This window comes from Magnolia sinica, chromosome 5 (genome assembly GCF_029962835.1).
Source record: "Magnolia sinica isolate HGM2019 chromosome 5, MsV1, whole genome shotgun sequence".
NCBI lineage: Eukaryota > Viridiplantae > Streptophyta > Magnoliopsida > Magnoliales > Magnoliaceae > Magnolia > Magnolia sinica.
In genome coordinates, this window is record NC_080577.1 from 31,827,299 (window position 1) to 31,844,685 (window position 17,387).

The 17,387-nt window shown below is 40.0% G+C and overlaps 1 protein-coding gene across 5 annotated transcripts in view; it reads left to right on the forward strand.

Moving 5' to 3' along the window:
* Positions 1-17,387, forward strand: part of LOC131245900 (uncharacterized) — a 32,238-nt gene that overhangs the window by 13,447 nt on the left and 1,404 nt on the right. For 2 of the 5 annotated variants that reach the window (XM_058245667.1, XM_058245663.1), the window contains 3 exons: positions 4,160-4,306; positions 11,639-11,665; positions 16,042-16,137. In XM_058245667.1, the coding sequence (XP_058101650.1) occupies positions 4,160-4,306; positions 11,639-11,665; positions 16,042-16,137 (270 nt within the window). Of the gene's footprint in view, positions 1-4,159; positions 4,307-7,288; positions 7,439-11,638; positions 11,666-16,041; positions 16,138-17,387 lie in introns of those variants that run through there. The other 3 variants (XM_058245666.1, XM_058245665.1, XM_058245664.1) reach the window with 3 other exon arrangements.

Below are 17,387 nucleotides of genomic sequence, written 5' to 3' on the forward strand. Positions count from 1 at the left end.
AGAGTTTACTTGAGGGTTTCAAGTTTCAAAATTTCCTCAGTTTATTAACCATCTTTTGTTTGCAAATGATACCCTCCTGTTCTATGAGGCTTCTGAGTCTAAGGTGGCTAACCTTCAGATTGTTGTTAGATGGTTTGAGGTGGTTTATGGCCTTAATATCAACTTAGTTAAAAGTGAGCTTTTGGGTATTAATATATCCCATGAAGAGGTTGCCTAGTTAGCCGAGGTTTTTGGTTGCTTGGCTAGCTTCTTTACCTCATCTTATCTAGGCTTCTGCTGTGTTTAGGAAAGCCTGCTTTACTTCTATTTGGCAGGGTTATGGAGAGAATGGAGAGGAATTTGTCTCCTTGGAAAAGCAAGTTTGAGAGGAAGTTGTCTCCCTGGAAAAGCAAGTTTCTATCCCTAGGCGGTAGAATTAACTTATTAAAGCTTCCCTCTCCAATCTCCCCCCTTTATTTCATGTCCCTATTTTAGTGTCCTAAGTTAGTGTTGTGGCTCGGATAGACAAGCTTATAAGGGATTTCCTATGGCAAGGTGGCACGTAATAGGAAATTTAATTTGTTAAAGTGGCAATATGTTTGTAGAGGAAGGAGGGGTGATGATTAAATGCCTTGAAATGGTTAATAAGGCTCTCTTGGGTAAGTGGGTGTGGAGATTCAGAGTGGAGTCCAGCCTATGGAGAAGGGTCATTACTGCCATGTATGGTTTCTCCCCCATAGGTTGGTGGATTAGGGATTCTTCCATCTATAGTGCTTACTTTTTGTGGAAATCAGTGGTTGTGCTTGCCCCTTTATTGGCTGAGGGTCTTAGGTTTGCCATCGAGGAGGGGTCCAAGTTTAGATTTTGGGATGATGTGTAGTGTGGGGATGCCCCTCTTTGCATGTCCTTCCCCTCCCTTACCAACCTTTGTCTAGTAGCAAATATCTCTGTTGCTAGCTGTTTTTCTGCTCAGGGTTCTGGGGGTGTGGTTGCCTCCTTGTTATAGAGAGTTGAATGATTTAGAATTTGGAGATTTGGTTGCCCTCGTGTCTCATTTGCAGGGGATTGCGTCAGCTCCAGTCCTTGTGTGGTGCTGCAAGTTCGGGGTTGTTTCTGTGAGGTCACTTTATGAGGTGTTGTCCTGGCCTAATCCTGGTGCTACTCCTTGCCATCCCCAAAGTTGATGCCTTTGTGTGGCTGACTGGGAGGAATGGGATTCTAACCATCGACAAATTGCATAAAAAGTCCTTTGTCTTGCCTATGCTTGCCCTCTCTACTAGAGTGTGGAGGAGTTTGTTGATGATTTGTTCATCCATTGCTCCTTCTCTTGCATTGTGTGGTCCGGCATCCTTAGATTTGCGAATGTTAGTTGGGTGATGCAATATTCGATTGAAGGCTTGTTCTGGTAGCCCTCCTGGCACCATGGAGGGGTAGGCTCCCTTGGAGCTATTAGGTGCAGATTGCCCTTCTAGCCATTCTCTGGTCCGTTTGGCTAGAAAGAAATGATCGATGCTTTCGCAATATCAGAGGTTTTGCTAAAGGTGTCTGTAGCTAGGTTGCTTTGTATGCTAGGCTCCCTGAGGTAGTTTTGGCCGTTAGCTTTTCTAGGTTGGGTTTGTATAGGTTTTTGTTTGTATTTTTCTCTTTGTTGGTTTCCTCTTGTATTTTCTATCTTCTTCTTTGCTGCTTTGTTTCTCTTAGGCCGTTCAACCTTAATAGAATTGCATCATCTTTCAAAAATAAAAAAATAAAACACTAATATGATAATCACTGGTATTAGAGGAAGTGGAGGTGGGGGGGTTTGTCATCTGTAGAAACTTCCTCAATCACAAGGGCTTGATTAGGCCTTGGTGGTTTACGATGAAGATCCTAATAAAAATCCACAATATGATGTCAAGCCACAATGAGTACATGTACGGTTTCCTCTACCACTATAACTACCTTTACCTTCCCATAGGAATCTACCACCTCTGCCACCACCAACAACACCACCATGCCCAACACATCCACCATGGCCTCCATGTAAACCAGAAAAACCAGAAGAAGTGGCTAATGCAATTTTATTAGATACATTAACATGAATATTATTGGATTCATTTGCAAGAGAGATTCTATGAAGCATTATACAAACTTCAGCCTCTGAAGGAATGGATACACCTCCCATAATATGATCCTTTGTCGATTAATACTCTTTTGGCAATCCCAGACAAGAGTTTCACGGCTTTCATAAGGGTGATATCATAAGTAATGAGATGATATATGGAGACCTCTTTCCACATTCCAGTAAATTTTGCAAAGTATTCACCAAGTGGCTTATCTCCCTTTTTATAATGAAAAAATATCCTTGCATAACTAACAAGCCCAATAAATATTTTGTTCCAAGGAGTAGATCTTCCTCATAGGATCCCAAACATTTTTTGTTGTGTTCAAGAACACGAAATTGGAACTCACCTTAGGTTCCATGCTATTCCACAGCCAAGATCGAATCTACGCATCATCACGCATTCATTGTCTATACTTAGGATTCGTGAGGAAATGATCCTTTTTGCAGGCTAAGAGAAACGCCTCAACATACTTGGCCCATAAAAGATAATTCTTCTCATTCAGCTTCACAGACGTTATTGTCGCATTAAACAAAGATCCAAACATTTTCCACATGTGATGAGGGACCAACAACTACACTTTTGGGCTCCATAATAACCTTACTATCAATTTACTTCAATTTATGTGAAAAACACCACATAAATTGTGGCATTTTTTGTAATAAGATACGCACGCGACTGCACTTCTAGAATAACACCACATTGAAGTTTTTGGCTCGTCATCACTCGAATCCACATCAATATCATTCAGATATCTCACGCCCACCCTCCTTCCTATGTTTTATTAGGTTGAACTAAACACCAATAGCAAAATTACAATTATACTCTTCTTGCTTAAACAACTACTCAAAACATATCCTATGGGCCTAAAACACTACTACACAAATCAAACCCAATTAACAGATTTAAACAAAGCCCAATTGACAGATTTAACAACAGTAATAATTCTTCTTTATTCATTTCTGTTTGGACCACAGTTTCTTATTTTCTTGGAAACCTCATCTTTGCTAGTGTACTGTCTGTCTGACTCTTAATCCCCCTCTCTTTATTTTTAGATTGACTATTTTCCTTCTGTTCTCAATTTAATCGACAAATTTTCCAAACATGCACGAGAAAGCCCGAAATAGTTGGGAATTGCTAAAAATTAGATTTGTCTCTTCAACTGGCCAACCAAGGCACTTGAATCCACCAATTTTTGGTTGTGTTTGAAGACCAATAAGCTGTCAAGTGCTGCCTTGGACTCTCACTTTCTTATGGTTGGTGTGTAAGAGAAAGATCCTCACTATTGACAACCATAGGAAGAGAGGTATGTGCATCATGAATGGTTGCATAATGAACAGGCAATGCAGTCATTTGTTCATTCATTGCCTGTTTGCTTATGATATATGGGGAAAGATCTCATCTCTTTTGGGGTCTTGTGGTCAATGCCACAAACTGTGGAAGAGCTTATGGAAAGTTGACATGAGGGTGGCAAGGGGAGTAAAAGAATCGTGGAGGTTTGGCAGATGGCTATGGTGGCAGTCTTGTGGAGGTGTGGACTGAAACTGGATGCGACAAGATGAGCCACCCTGATGCTTTCTTAGGGTCAAACGCTGGATATCTAGATGCTAGTATGTATTTCAAGATGGGGTTTTGAATCAAGGGAATGGTGTAAGGGTTTTGTTGGGTATTTATCTTTGTTTTCAAGATGGCACATTGACATCCTTTAAAAAAAAAAAAAAAAAAGCTTAATAAAATTTTGTGTTATCCTTCAAAAAAGAAAGAAAGAAGACTAACATGTGTCTTTCTAGAAGTTGAATACTCCCAATAACAATTCAGCAACCTGACAATGTTATTATTTATTTATTTATTTTGCATTTTGTTAACTTGTTAAAACAAGGTTTTTATGGGCTAACCTTTTTCCTACCTGCAATATCATCATCATCAAGCAGGCCTCTAGTTCAAGTATGCTTGCTAATTCATTTGATTGAGCCGTGTTTTCCTATCAGTATTTAATTTCATAAGTTCCTTAAAGTCAAGCTAATAGCATGGGCTAATGTGCCTTGTGAAATAATTATTGAGGGGGTGTGTCTCTGCAGCATGAAGCTGGTCATTTCCTAATAGCTTACTTGCTTGGAGTTCTTCCAAAGGGATATACATTGTCAAGTTTGGAAGCTTTGAAGAAGGAAGGATCCCTAAATGTGCAGGCAGGGACAGCTTTTGTGGATTTTGAGTTTCTCGAAGAAGTAAGCTTTCTAAGGTCTCATTTTCTCTATCTTTTTCTTCTTTTGGGAATGGAACAACATCTGTCTAGTGTAAAACGATAACAATGATCCCTTTTTTTTCTTTCCTTATTTTGTTTACCAGAATCTCTAACATTGCATTTCAATGTATTTTGTGATTGTTGCAAACTGCATGCATTGCATTTCTGTCTATGGATAATTCAAGTATTGTCGCTTTCATTCTTGGTTTTAATGGTTTCTGGAGCTTGTAGCATATTCCTAGAGCTTTGCTTAGAGCACACGCACCTCTTCACATGGTGTCTGGAATACCCGAGCTGCCATGTATCAGGTGGGTGCCATGAACTGGTCCATAGATCATGTCTGTCAACTCATCAGGTTAGGCTATGATTGTATGAGAGCAATGGCTAGTTTGAAAAGAAAAGGAAACAAGAAAGAAAACGGATTTCAGCTGTTGATATTCAATGTACATGTGGCCCACTAGATGAATGGACTGGCCTGCTTTTTGGGACAGGTAATCTACTGGGCAGGACCTTCCTGATGCACACAAGTAGAATGTTGCACGCACCAGGTTGGTACATGTGTCCACTTGTAGAGGCGCCCGTGGGCTGAGCGGTTGCAGAACTCTTTTTCCAACTATAAAGAAGTGAATTTATACCCAGCAAAGCATACACTATCATTGAATGCTATCATTAAAAATTTGTTACATTACTGTATCAGCCATTATGCAAAGGAAATGGTCACACCCCATTATGTGGCATGGGGGTGAATATATCCGTTATGGAAAAATGGTCCATATCGGCTGACAGGGACTGATATGTCCCATATCAGTACCATTATGCAGCTGATATGACTGTTATAGGCAGATACAACCATAAACAGCCTATTATGATTATTATTTTTCAATCTCTCTCATTTTTCCACTTCTTTATTCATTTCAACCATGAAGGAATCATTTTGGTCTATTTTAAGGATTAAAACATGAAATATGAGAATTTGATGAACTAAAGGGAAGCAAACCATTTTGAAAAATATTGGAAGGCCAAGGTGAACCATCATTTTTTTAAAATACATTTTTCCATATTTTTTCATTGTTGTATTTATATTTAATGGTCTATAATCCACCAAATCATGTTTGATTTGTGTTCTATTAGGCCCTATCTGATCGACTTTCAGTAGGTCAAGATGACACTGCCTGACAAACAACATTCTTGCCAAAGAATGGTCCATTATACCATCAAATATATGTCCAAAAAAAGAGAGAATAATACTAGCGTGTATGGGGTTGGAAGCCGTAATATGCAACCGAGTATTCTCCGAACTTCTTCTTCTTCTTCTCTCTCTCTCTCTCTCTTCTCTATCTTCCATTCCTTTTATCTTCTTCCTCAAATATCCACTCCTCTACTTGGTATTAGAGCCCAAGGATCTCACGTTGATTGGAGCTGCAGTGACCTGCTAATGTCAGCAACCGTAAGTTTTGTATGGACAGTTATGCATCGGGAAGAACATGATCTGATAGAGTTTGATTTTAGAGGAATTATGGTGATTTTTGCAGGGTTTTTGGGACTAATTTGGCCCGTGTTTTGGCCATTTTTCAAGTCCGGCGGAAAAACACCAAGACTTCGTTTTTTCGCGATTTGTCCCAAATCAGTAAGTGTTTTTTGGGGATTTCTCCCTAGGGTTGGTTAGTTTTACCATACAAAGACATCCATGGGAGTTTTTTTTTTTTTTTTTTTAAATTTTATTTTATTTTATCAAGGGGAGATGTTTTGGTGTTCTCCGGACACTTTAGAGGTGCGGCTGCTTTGTTTTTGTCCCCCCTGGGGACCCTGAACAGACACCACAAGATCTGGTGTATACCTGGTATGCTCCCTTTGCATTTTATGGCAGTGGACTGTGTCTGTGCAAGCCTTTTTGGGAAGTTTTATGCTGGATCTTGAGTTTTCTCTCCTTCCTGGACCCATAGCCCATTGGTTGGAGCTTATGTTGTGTGGAAATTTGTCCTGTATAGTCTGGTGACTATTCTTATTCTCTATAAGTGTCTTGTTGCTCCAGATTAGTGTCTGTGAACCATATGGATGATAAAACCTCTTCTAGATCTGGTGCGGGGTCTTTTGACTCGTATCTCTTGTTGATTACAACAGTCAAGTTGGATGGTAATAATTATTTGCAATGGGCTCAGTCCATGAAATTATTTTTGGGAGGAAGAGATAGACTTAACTACATATTAGATAATGCTCCAGACCCTACAGATGGACATTACAACTTGGACCAAGGAGAACTACCAAGTCATGGCTTGGTTACTTAACAGTATGGATCTGTCTATAAGTAACTCAGTTATGTTTCCATCTTATGTAAAAAAGATATGGAATATCCTGCATGACATGTATTCAGAAGCAGGGAATTTATTAAAAGTTTTAAAGTTGATTTTAGATATCAGTAAGTACCAACAGGATTCCTTCGAGGTATGTGGGATGAGTTGGATCTCTATCATCCTCTTCCGTCCGAGTGCAAGAAAGAATATGACCTTGTTTGTAAACAATGGGAAGAAACCCCAAGCATGCAGTTCCTTTCCAGCCTTAAATTAGAATATAAAGGTGTTCGTGGCCAGATTGTTGTGATGGATCCTCTTCCTCCTTTGATAACGATTTATGATATGGTCCAGCGTGTTGCTACCTCAACTACATATACCTTAGTATCATTTGATAACTCTGCATACGCAGTTGATGACTAGTCTTCTTTTAATCCTGCATCCAGAGCACCTGGGCGTAGCGGTGACTTTGGTTATAACAATCATGGCGGGGGTGTGGTATGATCATGGTGGCTACTGTGGCCGAAGTGGACGTGGACGTGGCCGTGATGCATCTTGCAGTTACACATATTGTGGGGGCACAAACCATTCTGTTGATCAGTGTTGGAAACTTATGGGTCGTCCATCATGGGCAAGTGAATCTTTGGCTAATAGTTCTCCTTCTGATGCTGATCCAGCTTTGCAACCTACTCTTGGAGAACCTCAAGAGAAGTCTCCTTCAGGTGATACTGTCATTGTCTCCCGAGAGATCTATGATGCCTTTATGCGACTCCATGATCGTGATAATTTTGATGTTTCCGGAGCCATTGTAGCGAAGTCAGGTACTGCTCTTCATGTGTCATCTTCTCCTTCGTCTTGGGTCATTGACTTTGGAGCCACCTCTCACATGACTTGTAAGCCTCACATGTTTAATTCTTACATTCCTTTTAATCAGTCACATTTTGTCAATATTGCGGATAAGAACCAAACCCCCGTATCTAGAACTAGTACCATCAAGCTTTCTTTCTCCCTGTAGTTGTCGTTGGTTCCGTATGTTCCTAGTTTTCCCTTCAATCTATTATATGTTAGTTCTCTTACGAAATCGTTGAATTGTTCAGTGACATTCTTTCCCTCTCATTGTGTGTTTTTGGACCTCCAGACGAAGGGGATGATTGGTGGGGGCCATGAATGTGACAACATTTACTTCTTAGATGATGCTCTTGTGATAGAAACTAGTGTCTTATCCTAAGATAGGGAGTCTGTGTCAAGGTGGCATTGCCACTTAGGGCACCCATCATTGTCTAGATTAAAGCTCTTATTTCCTTCAATTTCTGTATCTAAACCTTTATGCTGTGAGACTTATGAGTTCCCCAAATATCACAAGACCGTCTTTCCTCCTAGTTCATTTGACAGGAAACCTAGACCTTTTGAACTAGTCCACTTTGATGTTTGGGGTCTTGCCCCTATTATTTCTCTTTTTGGATATAAATATTTTGTTACCTTTATTGATTATTGTACTCGAATGATATGGGTGTATCTTTTAAAGTTTAAACATGAAGTGTTTGATATGTTTAAAATATTTTACAATGAGGTAGTTACCCAATTTCAATGGGGGGTGAGTATCTGTCGCATGCCTTTTTGTCTTTCTTGTAGGACCATGGTATTTTGTCTAGCAATTCGTGTCCATGGACCCCTTAATAAAATGGTGTGGCTGAGTAAAAGAACCATCATCTTTTTGAAGTCACCCATGCCCTCTTACTTGGTATGAGTCTTCCTAAACATTTTTGGGATGATGCTTTGCTTACTGCTATATTTTTAATTAATCACATTCCCTATCGAATATTGTCTCATAAGTCTTCATTTGAAATTTTGCATCCACACAATATACCCTTTCCATTACCCTCTAAAGTTTTTTTATGTACATGCTTTGTTCAAATTCTCAATGGTACTAATGACAAGTTGAGTTCATGGGCCACAAAATGCGTCTTACTTCGCTGATGTGATATGTATCCGCCGATGTGACATTCAGATTGCTAAGAGATATGTATCCGCCAATGTGACATTTTTTGATGGCATTCTGTACTTCTCTAATGAAGGCAGATCTTTACAAAGTCATCTTCTGAGTCAGGGGGAGCATGTGCAATCTACCTCCAAACCCCTTCTTGTCTCGTCTTGATGATGCTCCCACTCTGTTTGTCTCAAAACCCATTCTTGTATATCATCGACAAACTAAATCCTCCACTGCTCATCCGCCACTCATCTCATCTACTTTTATCGGTGGCTCAGGTATACACTTTTTGCCTCCTGATGATTTTCCTATTGCCTTGCGCAAGCCTCCCCGCTCATACACTAAGCATCCCATTAGCAATTTTGCTTCATATCACCATCTTTCACCTTCAGTCTAGTCTTTTGTAGCTTCCATATCCTCAACTATTATCCCGTGTAACTTGAAGGAAGCTGTGAGTAAACATAATTGGACTAAGGCTATGATGGATGAAATGTAGGCGTTGGAAAAGAACAAGACTTGAGAGCTAGTTCCCCTACCTGAAGGCAAACAGACAATTGGTTGTTGGTGGGTTTATACCATCAAGTACCTTCCCGATGGTTCTATTGATTGGTACAACTTATAAGGCACAACTAGCTGCAAATGGTTATACACAGACATAGCATAAACTACTTTGGGACATCTCTCATGTTGCCAAGCTTAACTCTATTCATGTGGTTATCTCCTTGGCGGTCGATATATCTTGGTCCCTATTTCAACTTGATGTGAAGAATGCTTTCTTGAACGATGATCTTGCCGAGGAGGTTTATATGGATCAGCTTGCAGGCTTCTCTATGGCTTCTAACAAACGCCTTATGTGTCGCTTGAAGAAGTCATTTATGGCCTTAAGCAATCCCCACGTGCCTGGTTTGATAAATTCCGTCGTGCTCTCATGGATTTTAGATTTATTCACAATCAAGCCGATCAATCCCTATTCATCTATCATCGCCCTACTGGGATCATGGTGTTGATTGTCTATATAGATGACATTGTGTTGTCCGGCGATGATACTGAGGGAATGATACAAATTAAATATTTTCTCAAGACTCGATTTGAGATCAAAGATCTAGGAATTCTTATGTCTTTTCTGGGCATAGAAGTTGCTCAATCTAAATCTGGTTCTCTCAAAGAAAACATGCCCTTGATTTACTCTTCGAGACTAGGATGCTAGGATGTAAGCCCACTACCACACCTATGGATCCGACTTACAAAAGCAGTCCTAGTAATGATGAGCTCCTCTTTGATCCTGGGACATATCGACGGTTGGTTGGCAGACTCATCTATCTCACTATTACTCGGCCCGATCTTTCGTATGTTGTGGGAATTGTAAGTCAATTCATGCATTGTCCTTGGAATACACATCTGACCACAATGTATCATGTCGTCCGGTATCTTAAGTCCTCCCTAGTCAAAGGTTTACTTTTTCAACCGCATGACTATCTTCATTTGTCTGGTTACTCTGGTGTTGACTGTGCTAGCAGTTCACATGATCAACGTTCTACGTTCGGATATTGTACGTTTGTAGGTGGCAACCTTGTCACTTGGAAGAGCAAGAAATAGTCCATTGTGGCGCGATCTGCTGCCGAGGCTGAGTATTGGGCAATGGCTCATGTGACATATAAACTTATTTGGCTTCGCTCCCTCTTACAGGAACTTGATTAACCTCCTTCGATTCCCATTCCTTTGCATTACGACAACCATGCTACCATTCACATTGCTAGCAATTCGGTGTTCCATAAGCGCATGAAACACATTGTGATTGACTGTCATTTCATTCAGGAAAAAGTTGTTATGAAGGAAATTTCTACTCCTTTTGTTCGCTCCAGGGACCAGTTGACTGATGTTCTTACCAAATCTCTTAGTAGGGATGGTCTTCTTCGTATCACTGACAAGTTGGGCATGATCAATATCTATGCTCCAACTTGAGGGGGAGTATAGAGAGTTATATGGATGTACTTTTATGTATCTTTTTGTGTATGTCACAATTCTCCCATGGAGTACTTTATTGTACTCTAGTATTATAATAAAAGAGTGTGTGGGGTTGGAAGCCCTAATAGACAACTACGTATTCTCCAATCCCATCCCCCCGCCGTCTCTCTCTCTCTCTCTCTCTCTCTCTCATCCATTCCTTATATCTTCTTCCTCAAATCTCCACTCCTCTACTTTTACGGGGGTTTACAGGGCTGAGCCAGCCGGCCGATACCATTACGTCATATCTTGATTACAATATCATCTACATTTCATAAAAATTGAATCTTTCATTTATTTTTTTATTTTTTTAAAAGCAGCTTGTCCAAACCAGTTCATCTGCCAATTCAATCCCATTTAGAACTGTCTTTTGCAATTCCTGATTTCTTTGTCGGACTGCACAGAGTATGTGCCAATATCTAGCCAACCCAGTTGGACTCACTGGTCTGCTACAGTCAAAACAGTGCATCATCACTCCTTTCATAGGCGGTGAAGGTTCACTGTCACGATTGACTGCGAGCCTCTAAAACTGTGGAAGGATTATCTTATCATTTCAATGGTAATTCTTAAGACTTACGAGATTCATAGCATGGTTTGAAGACCCAAAAACTGGACTCAACTCGATATCCAGCCCAGTTTGCTTGGCCTAATGATAGATGTTCCTGCTCTCCCATTTGAGGTCGTGAGTTTGAATCTCACTGTTTACGTTTAAATCTTTTACAAATGAAGTTATTTGATGAGTGACTTGGTTTGAGTCTTGCAAAGTTGACCGAGTTCACAAGTCGACTCAAGGGGTCTTGCTGAGTCTTAACTCAGTCAAGCTCGGCGGCAAATTTCTCGGTGTCCCGGTTCTATTTCTTGTCAAGTCAATGAGTTTTAGAACTATGATTCATGGAACGGATATCAACAAGCAGATGAATCGAATGGGCATCAACAAGTAATTTGATCTGTGCAAACAACTCCCTATGCAGTTACTGCTTCTGTACTTCACTATCTTTATCAGTTTTTAATTTCCTGATTTTTCGATGCTATGCAGGTCAATACTGGAAAAGTATCTGCCAAGGTGAGAGCTACTTCTATTATATTTTTTTCTTGTAATTTTTAGAAGTTGCAGCTTTTGGGGAAAGTACAGTTGCACATATTATGGTTCTGTGCTTCCACAGACACACATTGTGATTTATATGGCAAGGCTGGCACATTTAGTTCTTGACACATCAGCACAGGCCACATGTACCGGCCTTGCCATGTGCTTGTGAGACACACGAGCATGAATCAGGTGTCCCATTGAGAGTTGATAACCTGGAAAGTGTCATTCAGTTCAAGTCATCACGCAGGCTGAAAATGCTTGAAGATGACATATGGACTCAAAATTGTTGCCAATGGTTCACATTATCAGCACGAGGTCCACCTAATGTGCAGATGGGCCTGATTTTTCTGCTAAAAATCTGGACGGTGGGGCCCGTCTGATTCACTTCTACTTGGTTGTTTTTCTTTTGTGAAACATATCATTCAAATAAAATGTTGATTATGCTTGTTCTTTTGGTCATTGTTCCATGCGAGGCCTTTTGCTCTGGTTTTGAATTTTCTAGAAGTATTTGGCATCTTGTATTCATCATACCATTCTGTTCATATGATGTACATTGGGTGGCTAGCTGCTTTGCCTTGAGCAATTGATGCATAAGACTGTCTGATGATTAGATTGGCCTGATCTTTGAAACATGGTATCTATGCAGTGGAATTATGATGCAGGACAATTAACCACTTACTCTAAAAGCTCGAACTGTTAGAGTATGGCGAATTAATCCCTTTATCTCATAGCCCAGGCCCCACATCGCATGGGTTAGGACCTCGGCCGAACCCCCTTCATGGGTCCCAAATCACGTGGGCCATCCACTTCGAGTGTGTCCCCACATCCCACAGGCTACCCCACTCGAGCCCGGTGTGAAATGCGCATTAATCACCCTCGGTGAGGAGTCTCGAACATGAGATCTCCCCAGTGGGCCCCAAATCACATGGGTCACCCACCCCGAGTGTGTCCCCGCATTCCACGGGCTACCCCACTCGAGCCCGGTGTGAAAATGCTCTTGTATTAATCACCCCCGGTGAGGAATCTCGAACACGAGACCTCCTGCTCTGATACCAATTTGATGTAGGACAATTAACCACTTGCTTTAAAAGCTCTAACTGTTAGAGTATGACGAATTAATCCATTTATCTCATAGCCCAGGCCCCACATCGCATGGGTTAGGACCTCATCCGAACCCCCTTCGTGGGCCCCAAATTACATGGGCCACCCACCTCAAGTGTGTCCACGCATCCCATAGGCTACCCCACTCGAGCCCGGTGTGAAATGCGCATTAATCACCCCCGGTGAGGAGTCTCGAACATGAGATCTCCCCCGTAGGCCCCAAATCACATGGGTCACCCATCCCGAGTGTGTCCCCGCATCCCATGGGCTACCCCACTCGAGCCTGGTGTGAAAACGCCCCTTCATTCAATTACCTATAGTGCGGCTCCAATCTCACACATGTGCCTCTTCCATGTGTGATGCAAGTACACTTGCAAAGTGAGCTTGAGCGAGTTCACATAGAATTTCTCCTTCTATTTCTATCCGATCTTTTTAAAGAAGGAAATGTTATCATTTCATGCCTCCCTGCACCTTTCCTTGATAACACCACCTATAGATACGAGTAGGGATAGGCAAAACTCTTACTTTTTTGGATCTTCTAGTCCCATGATTTAAGATTGAGGAAAGGCTAGCAGCTTATTACTTTGACCCCTGGATGATTGCTGATTTCACTCATTGAGAGTCTTATCGGTGACCCTACATGTAAAAGAAAAAAGGGGAGGAGTCTTTTCAATATTCCTTGATCTCAAGCAGACATATCAATCATGGAAAAATCAAACAAATAGAGAAAATCCGGCTATCGGAATCAAACTGATGTTATGCTCTAATCTTTGAGCTAGTGGGTTCACATAGTGTTTTAAGTATCAACGATATTGGCTGATATATCCCACGATATATCTTGTATCCCACCCGTGCGATACGAAATGCACAAGTAGTGGGATATATTCCACATGCTCGATTCGGTGAGCATTTTTTATTATTTTTTTCCCTTGTAAATCATGTTAAATCAATGTCAAATTATTACAAATCTATGATTTTTCATGTTTTGCATGAATCATGGATTGGGAGCTTTGATTTTGAGATTTAGAGGAGATGGGGTAAGTTGCGGAAAATTGGAAAAAAAATAATAATAATAATAAAATTCAATTTCTCACAAATCGGTTGCAATCTTTGTGTCCAAACATAAAATTAAATATGTATGTAACATGATCTAGTAATTATTCTTTTTCTTTTGAATGTATTACTTGTGTTTCCACACGTCTTCTTACATTTATAAATTATATGAATATTCTTGCATCAATTCAGTTATACAACAAATAGATTAGGACCTCATACAAACATGTATGTGCACTTGTTTTTTGTAATGTTTGGATTTGTGTGTATTGAAGTCTTTTTTAACAATCACTTAACTTTCTTTAAAAAATTCGACCAATTTCCCAATGTTTCCCCATGTTTCCAACAACAACGATACATTATGCAATACAACCGATATATCCCATGCGATAACTAATACGTATCCATATCTCAAGGGAGCGATACATAACACGATACCAATATTTCGAAGGGTTCACATAATAGAAATAGTGCATGGGAATTCGAGTAACTACTGGGATCATAAGTATTAGTAGCTAATATTAATAGAATGAAGAATAGAGTTTTATTCTATTAAAAATGATTAATTAATATATCATAATAATTATTCTTATATATAGTAATATAACTATATAGATTTTTTTATTGAAAATTCTTAAATTGAAGAGTGGTTTACGTTAATTCTTATCATATGTAGATTATTATTGTTATTAGAAATTTCTTTATTTGTTTACAACAATAACTAGATATCTATTGCCTCTTCTTAATCACCAAATCTAAGGGAGAACGCATCTGAACCATGAAGTGACACCTTTTCTCGGAGAATGGAACAACCCGCTTCTGTCTTCCATTGTAAACGTGAGTCTAGCGAAGTGCTTCTTGAAAGAAGCACAGGTAGAAAGGTTTCTACTGAATATGAAAAGAGACTGAAGATGCACATACGTTCTTGATGTTATTGGTTACCACAAGACCTTGAAGTCATATGCCTTTCCTGGTTTCCTAATATGCTGTTGAGACCTGTGTGTAGCCTGATCTGACAATTGGAGATGGGGCATCGACATGCTGTTTATTAATTTAGATACCTTTTCATGACCATTTCTGCCAGTTTTTAATTTATTTTTATTATCATTTTTTCTTGGAACTTCTTGAGCTGTTTTGTAGCTCCATCAGGCAAGATCATTACACCCCTTTAGTTTAGGCTAACATTTTCTCAATTTTGATCCATGTATGAGTGCATGATATCATTCCCAATATTGGGTTTTCGGGCTATCCTACCTTTCTGATTGAGTCTGTATCAGCTAGTGCACTCTTTGAGTATATTTGTGCTTGTCACGTTATTCATTTTACAGTTCTTTGTGGTCGACTATCCCATTTCTTCTTCTTAGCATCTTTCAGGTCCAGGGGGTACATGTCTTCATCTTATTATTCATTTTGCAGACTCTTTATAGGGAGTTTTGCTAAGCCCAAAGGCACGTCTACAACTGGCCACATGTCCAACCTGGCATGTGTGTGTGACATGTGGCCCGTGCAGCTCAGGCATGCCCTGCTGTATGACCTGGGTAGAAAATAAGGTTGGTTCACTCACTTTCCAGACCAATGTTGAATGTGGGCCATTAGCAACTTCAGACTGTCCACTGTTTCGTAAATGTGTGGCCCACCTGATTAATTGAGTGGGCAGACTCTTGGTGCAATCATTTATGAGGTGGGGCCCATCTGATGCACGAGTTGGATGCCTCACGCACGCAGGTTGGCACCACATGCCAGCTTACTGGCGTCCAATTTCTTCTATTATGGATTTCCAGCATATTCACAAACACTGGTATTTACCTTTTCCTAATTGTGCTTTTGTTTTTTTGGCCTTGTAGTGGGTTTTGGAATAAGTCAATGTTCGATTCTTCTATTATACACTATACTCTTGTAATCGATTGTTGGCTATTTTCATATTCAACTGGCCATTTGATGGCCATCAATTCGGTATGTATGGTATGGTTCAGTGCCATTTTTGGGTTACGGTTCATAATGTGAATATTTTGAATTGAGATGCATGAATGGAGTATGTGAAGTGGGTTTTTCATGATAATATAATGTACTCTGTCCCAGCCGTTCTGTTATGATACATTTCTCTGTTGATGATTGTATTTACTGTGTTGTACCTTGGAAGCATTGCTCTCGACATGCAATGGATTGTTCGTAGACTAAATTCCTGTCCTTCTCGACAGACATTGAACCGATTCTCATGCATAGCACTGGCAGGTGTTGCGACAGAGTACCTTCTATTTGGATATTCTGAAGGAGGCCTTGCTGATATTGACAAGGTTGGTTGGATTTTTTCACTGATGAATGCAAGTTGCACAAGTGTTACCATGGAGATGTGGCTGATGTGTAAGATATCCAAACCACTCATAGCACAAGCCCCATTATAGATGGGTCATGGACCAGAAATCAGGATGGTTAAATGATCCAAGTGCTTGATCTGAGGTTTTTTTTTAATTTTATTTTTTAGTCTTACATTGCCAGGCACTGTTGTGATTGTGAAATTAGGATTTTCCGATCATCTGACTGTCATACCATGACTGATATATGGTAAGGTGCACCTGATGTGCAGATCATCTACATGTCTGCCACATGTCCCGACGAATACTTGTGTGCAAAAGATTACATGCTATTATTATTCCTCCCTTCATATTAAGGGTCCCACTTGGTTGGGTTCAACCCGAACCAGACTGGCGCAAACCAGACATTAGGTCAGGTTGGATCGAGGTGGGATGGGCTCAGGCTGAAAATCCACACCCCAACCCTAGGTTGATTGGGCTTGGGTTGAGGCCTTGGGTAACCCAACCCAACTTACACAATCATATATGCTGTACACGCACGTGTGCGCACACGTGCACACACACACAAGTTATGACTAACATACATGATATGAACATAAAATCATGGCCTGCATGGAAATGGGTTGGCAACTCTAGACCCAACACAAGCCCTACCCGAGGCATTGAATTCTCCACCTTATCACAATTCTCGTTGGTTAGGCTAGATTAGGTTGGTAGGGTTAACCCCTGCAACAATGTTTTCAGTATCGCAAAGCATGTATCATACCCTTGGGATTTGGAAACATTATCGGGCATTGCATGGGAAATATCACATGTATTGTGCAATGTATTGCTGGGAGGCAATAAGTTTTTTTTAAGCCAATAATTTTTTTGGAAGGCAATTTTTTAAGAAGCATTGGGAAACATTGTGTAATTGGTTGATTTTTATTTTTATTTTTAACTTCGCAGGATGTTAAAAAGACATCATTACACATAAATATTAGGGCTAAATAACATCTAGTTGATTGAATTTTCTTAAAATAAAATTAATTTTTAATTACTTTTTGATAATTTTTAATTAATATTTTTTTCAAAAATATCAAAAATTTCTATCAATTTATAAATTAGCCTCCAATCACACTATTGTCAGTTTTCCACACTCTATTGCAAGTTAAAATGAGTAAAATGGGGAAATTTTTTAATTTTCTCAATTTCCTAAGTTGGAGGTTGAAATCCATGATTGAGCATGCGAA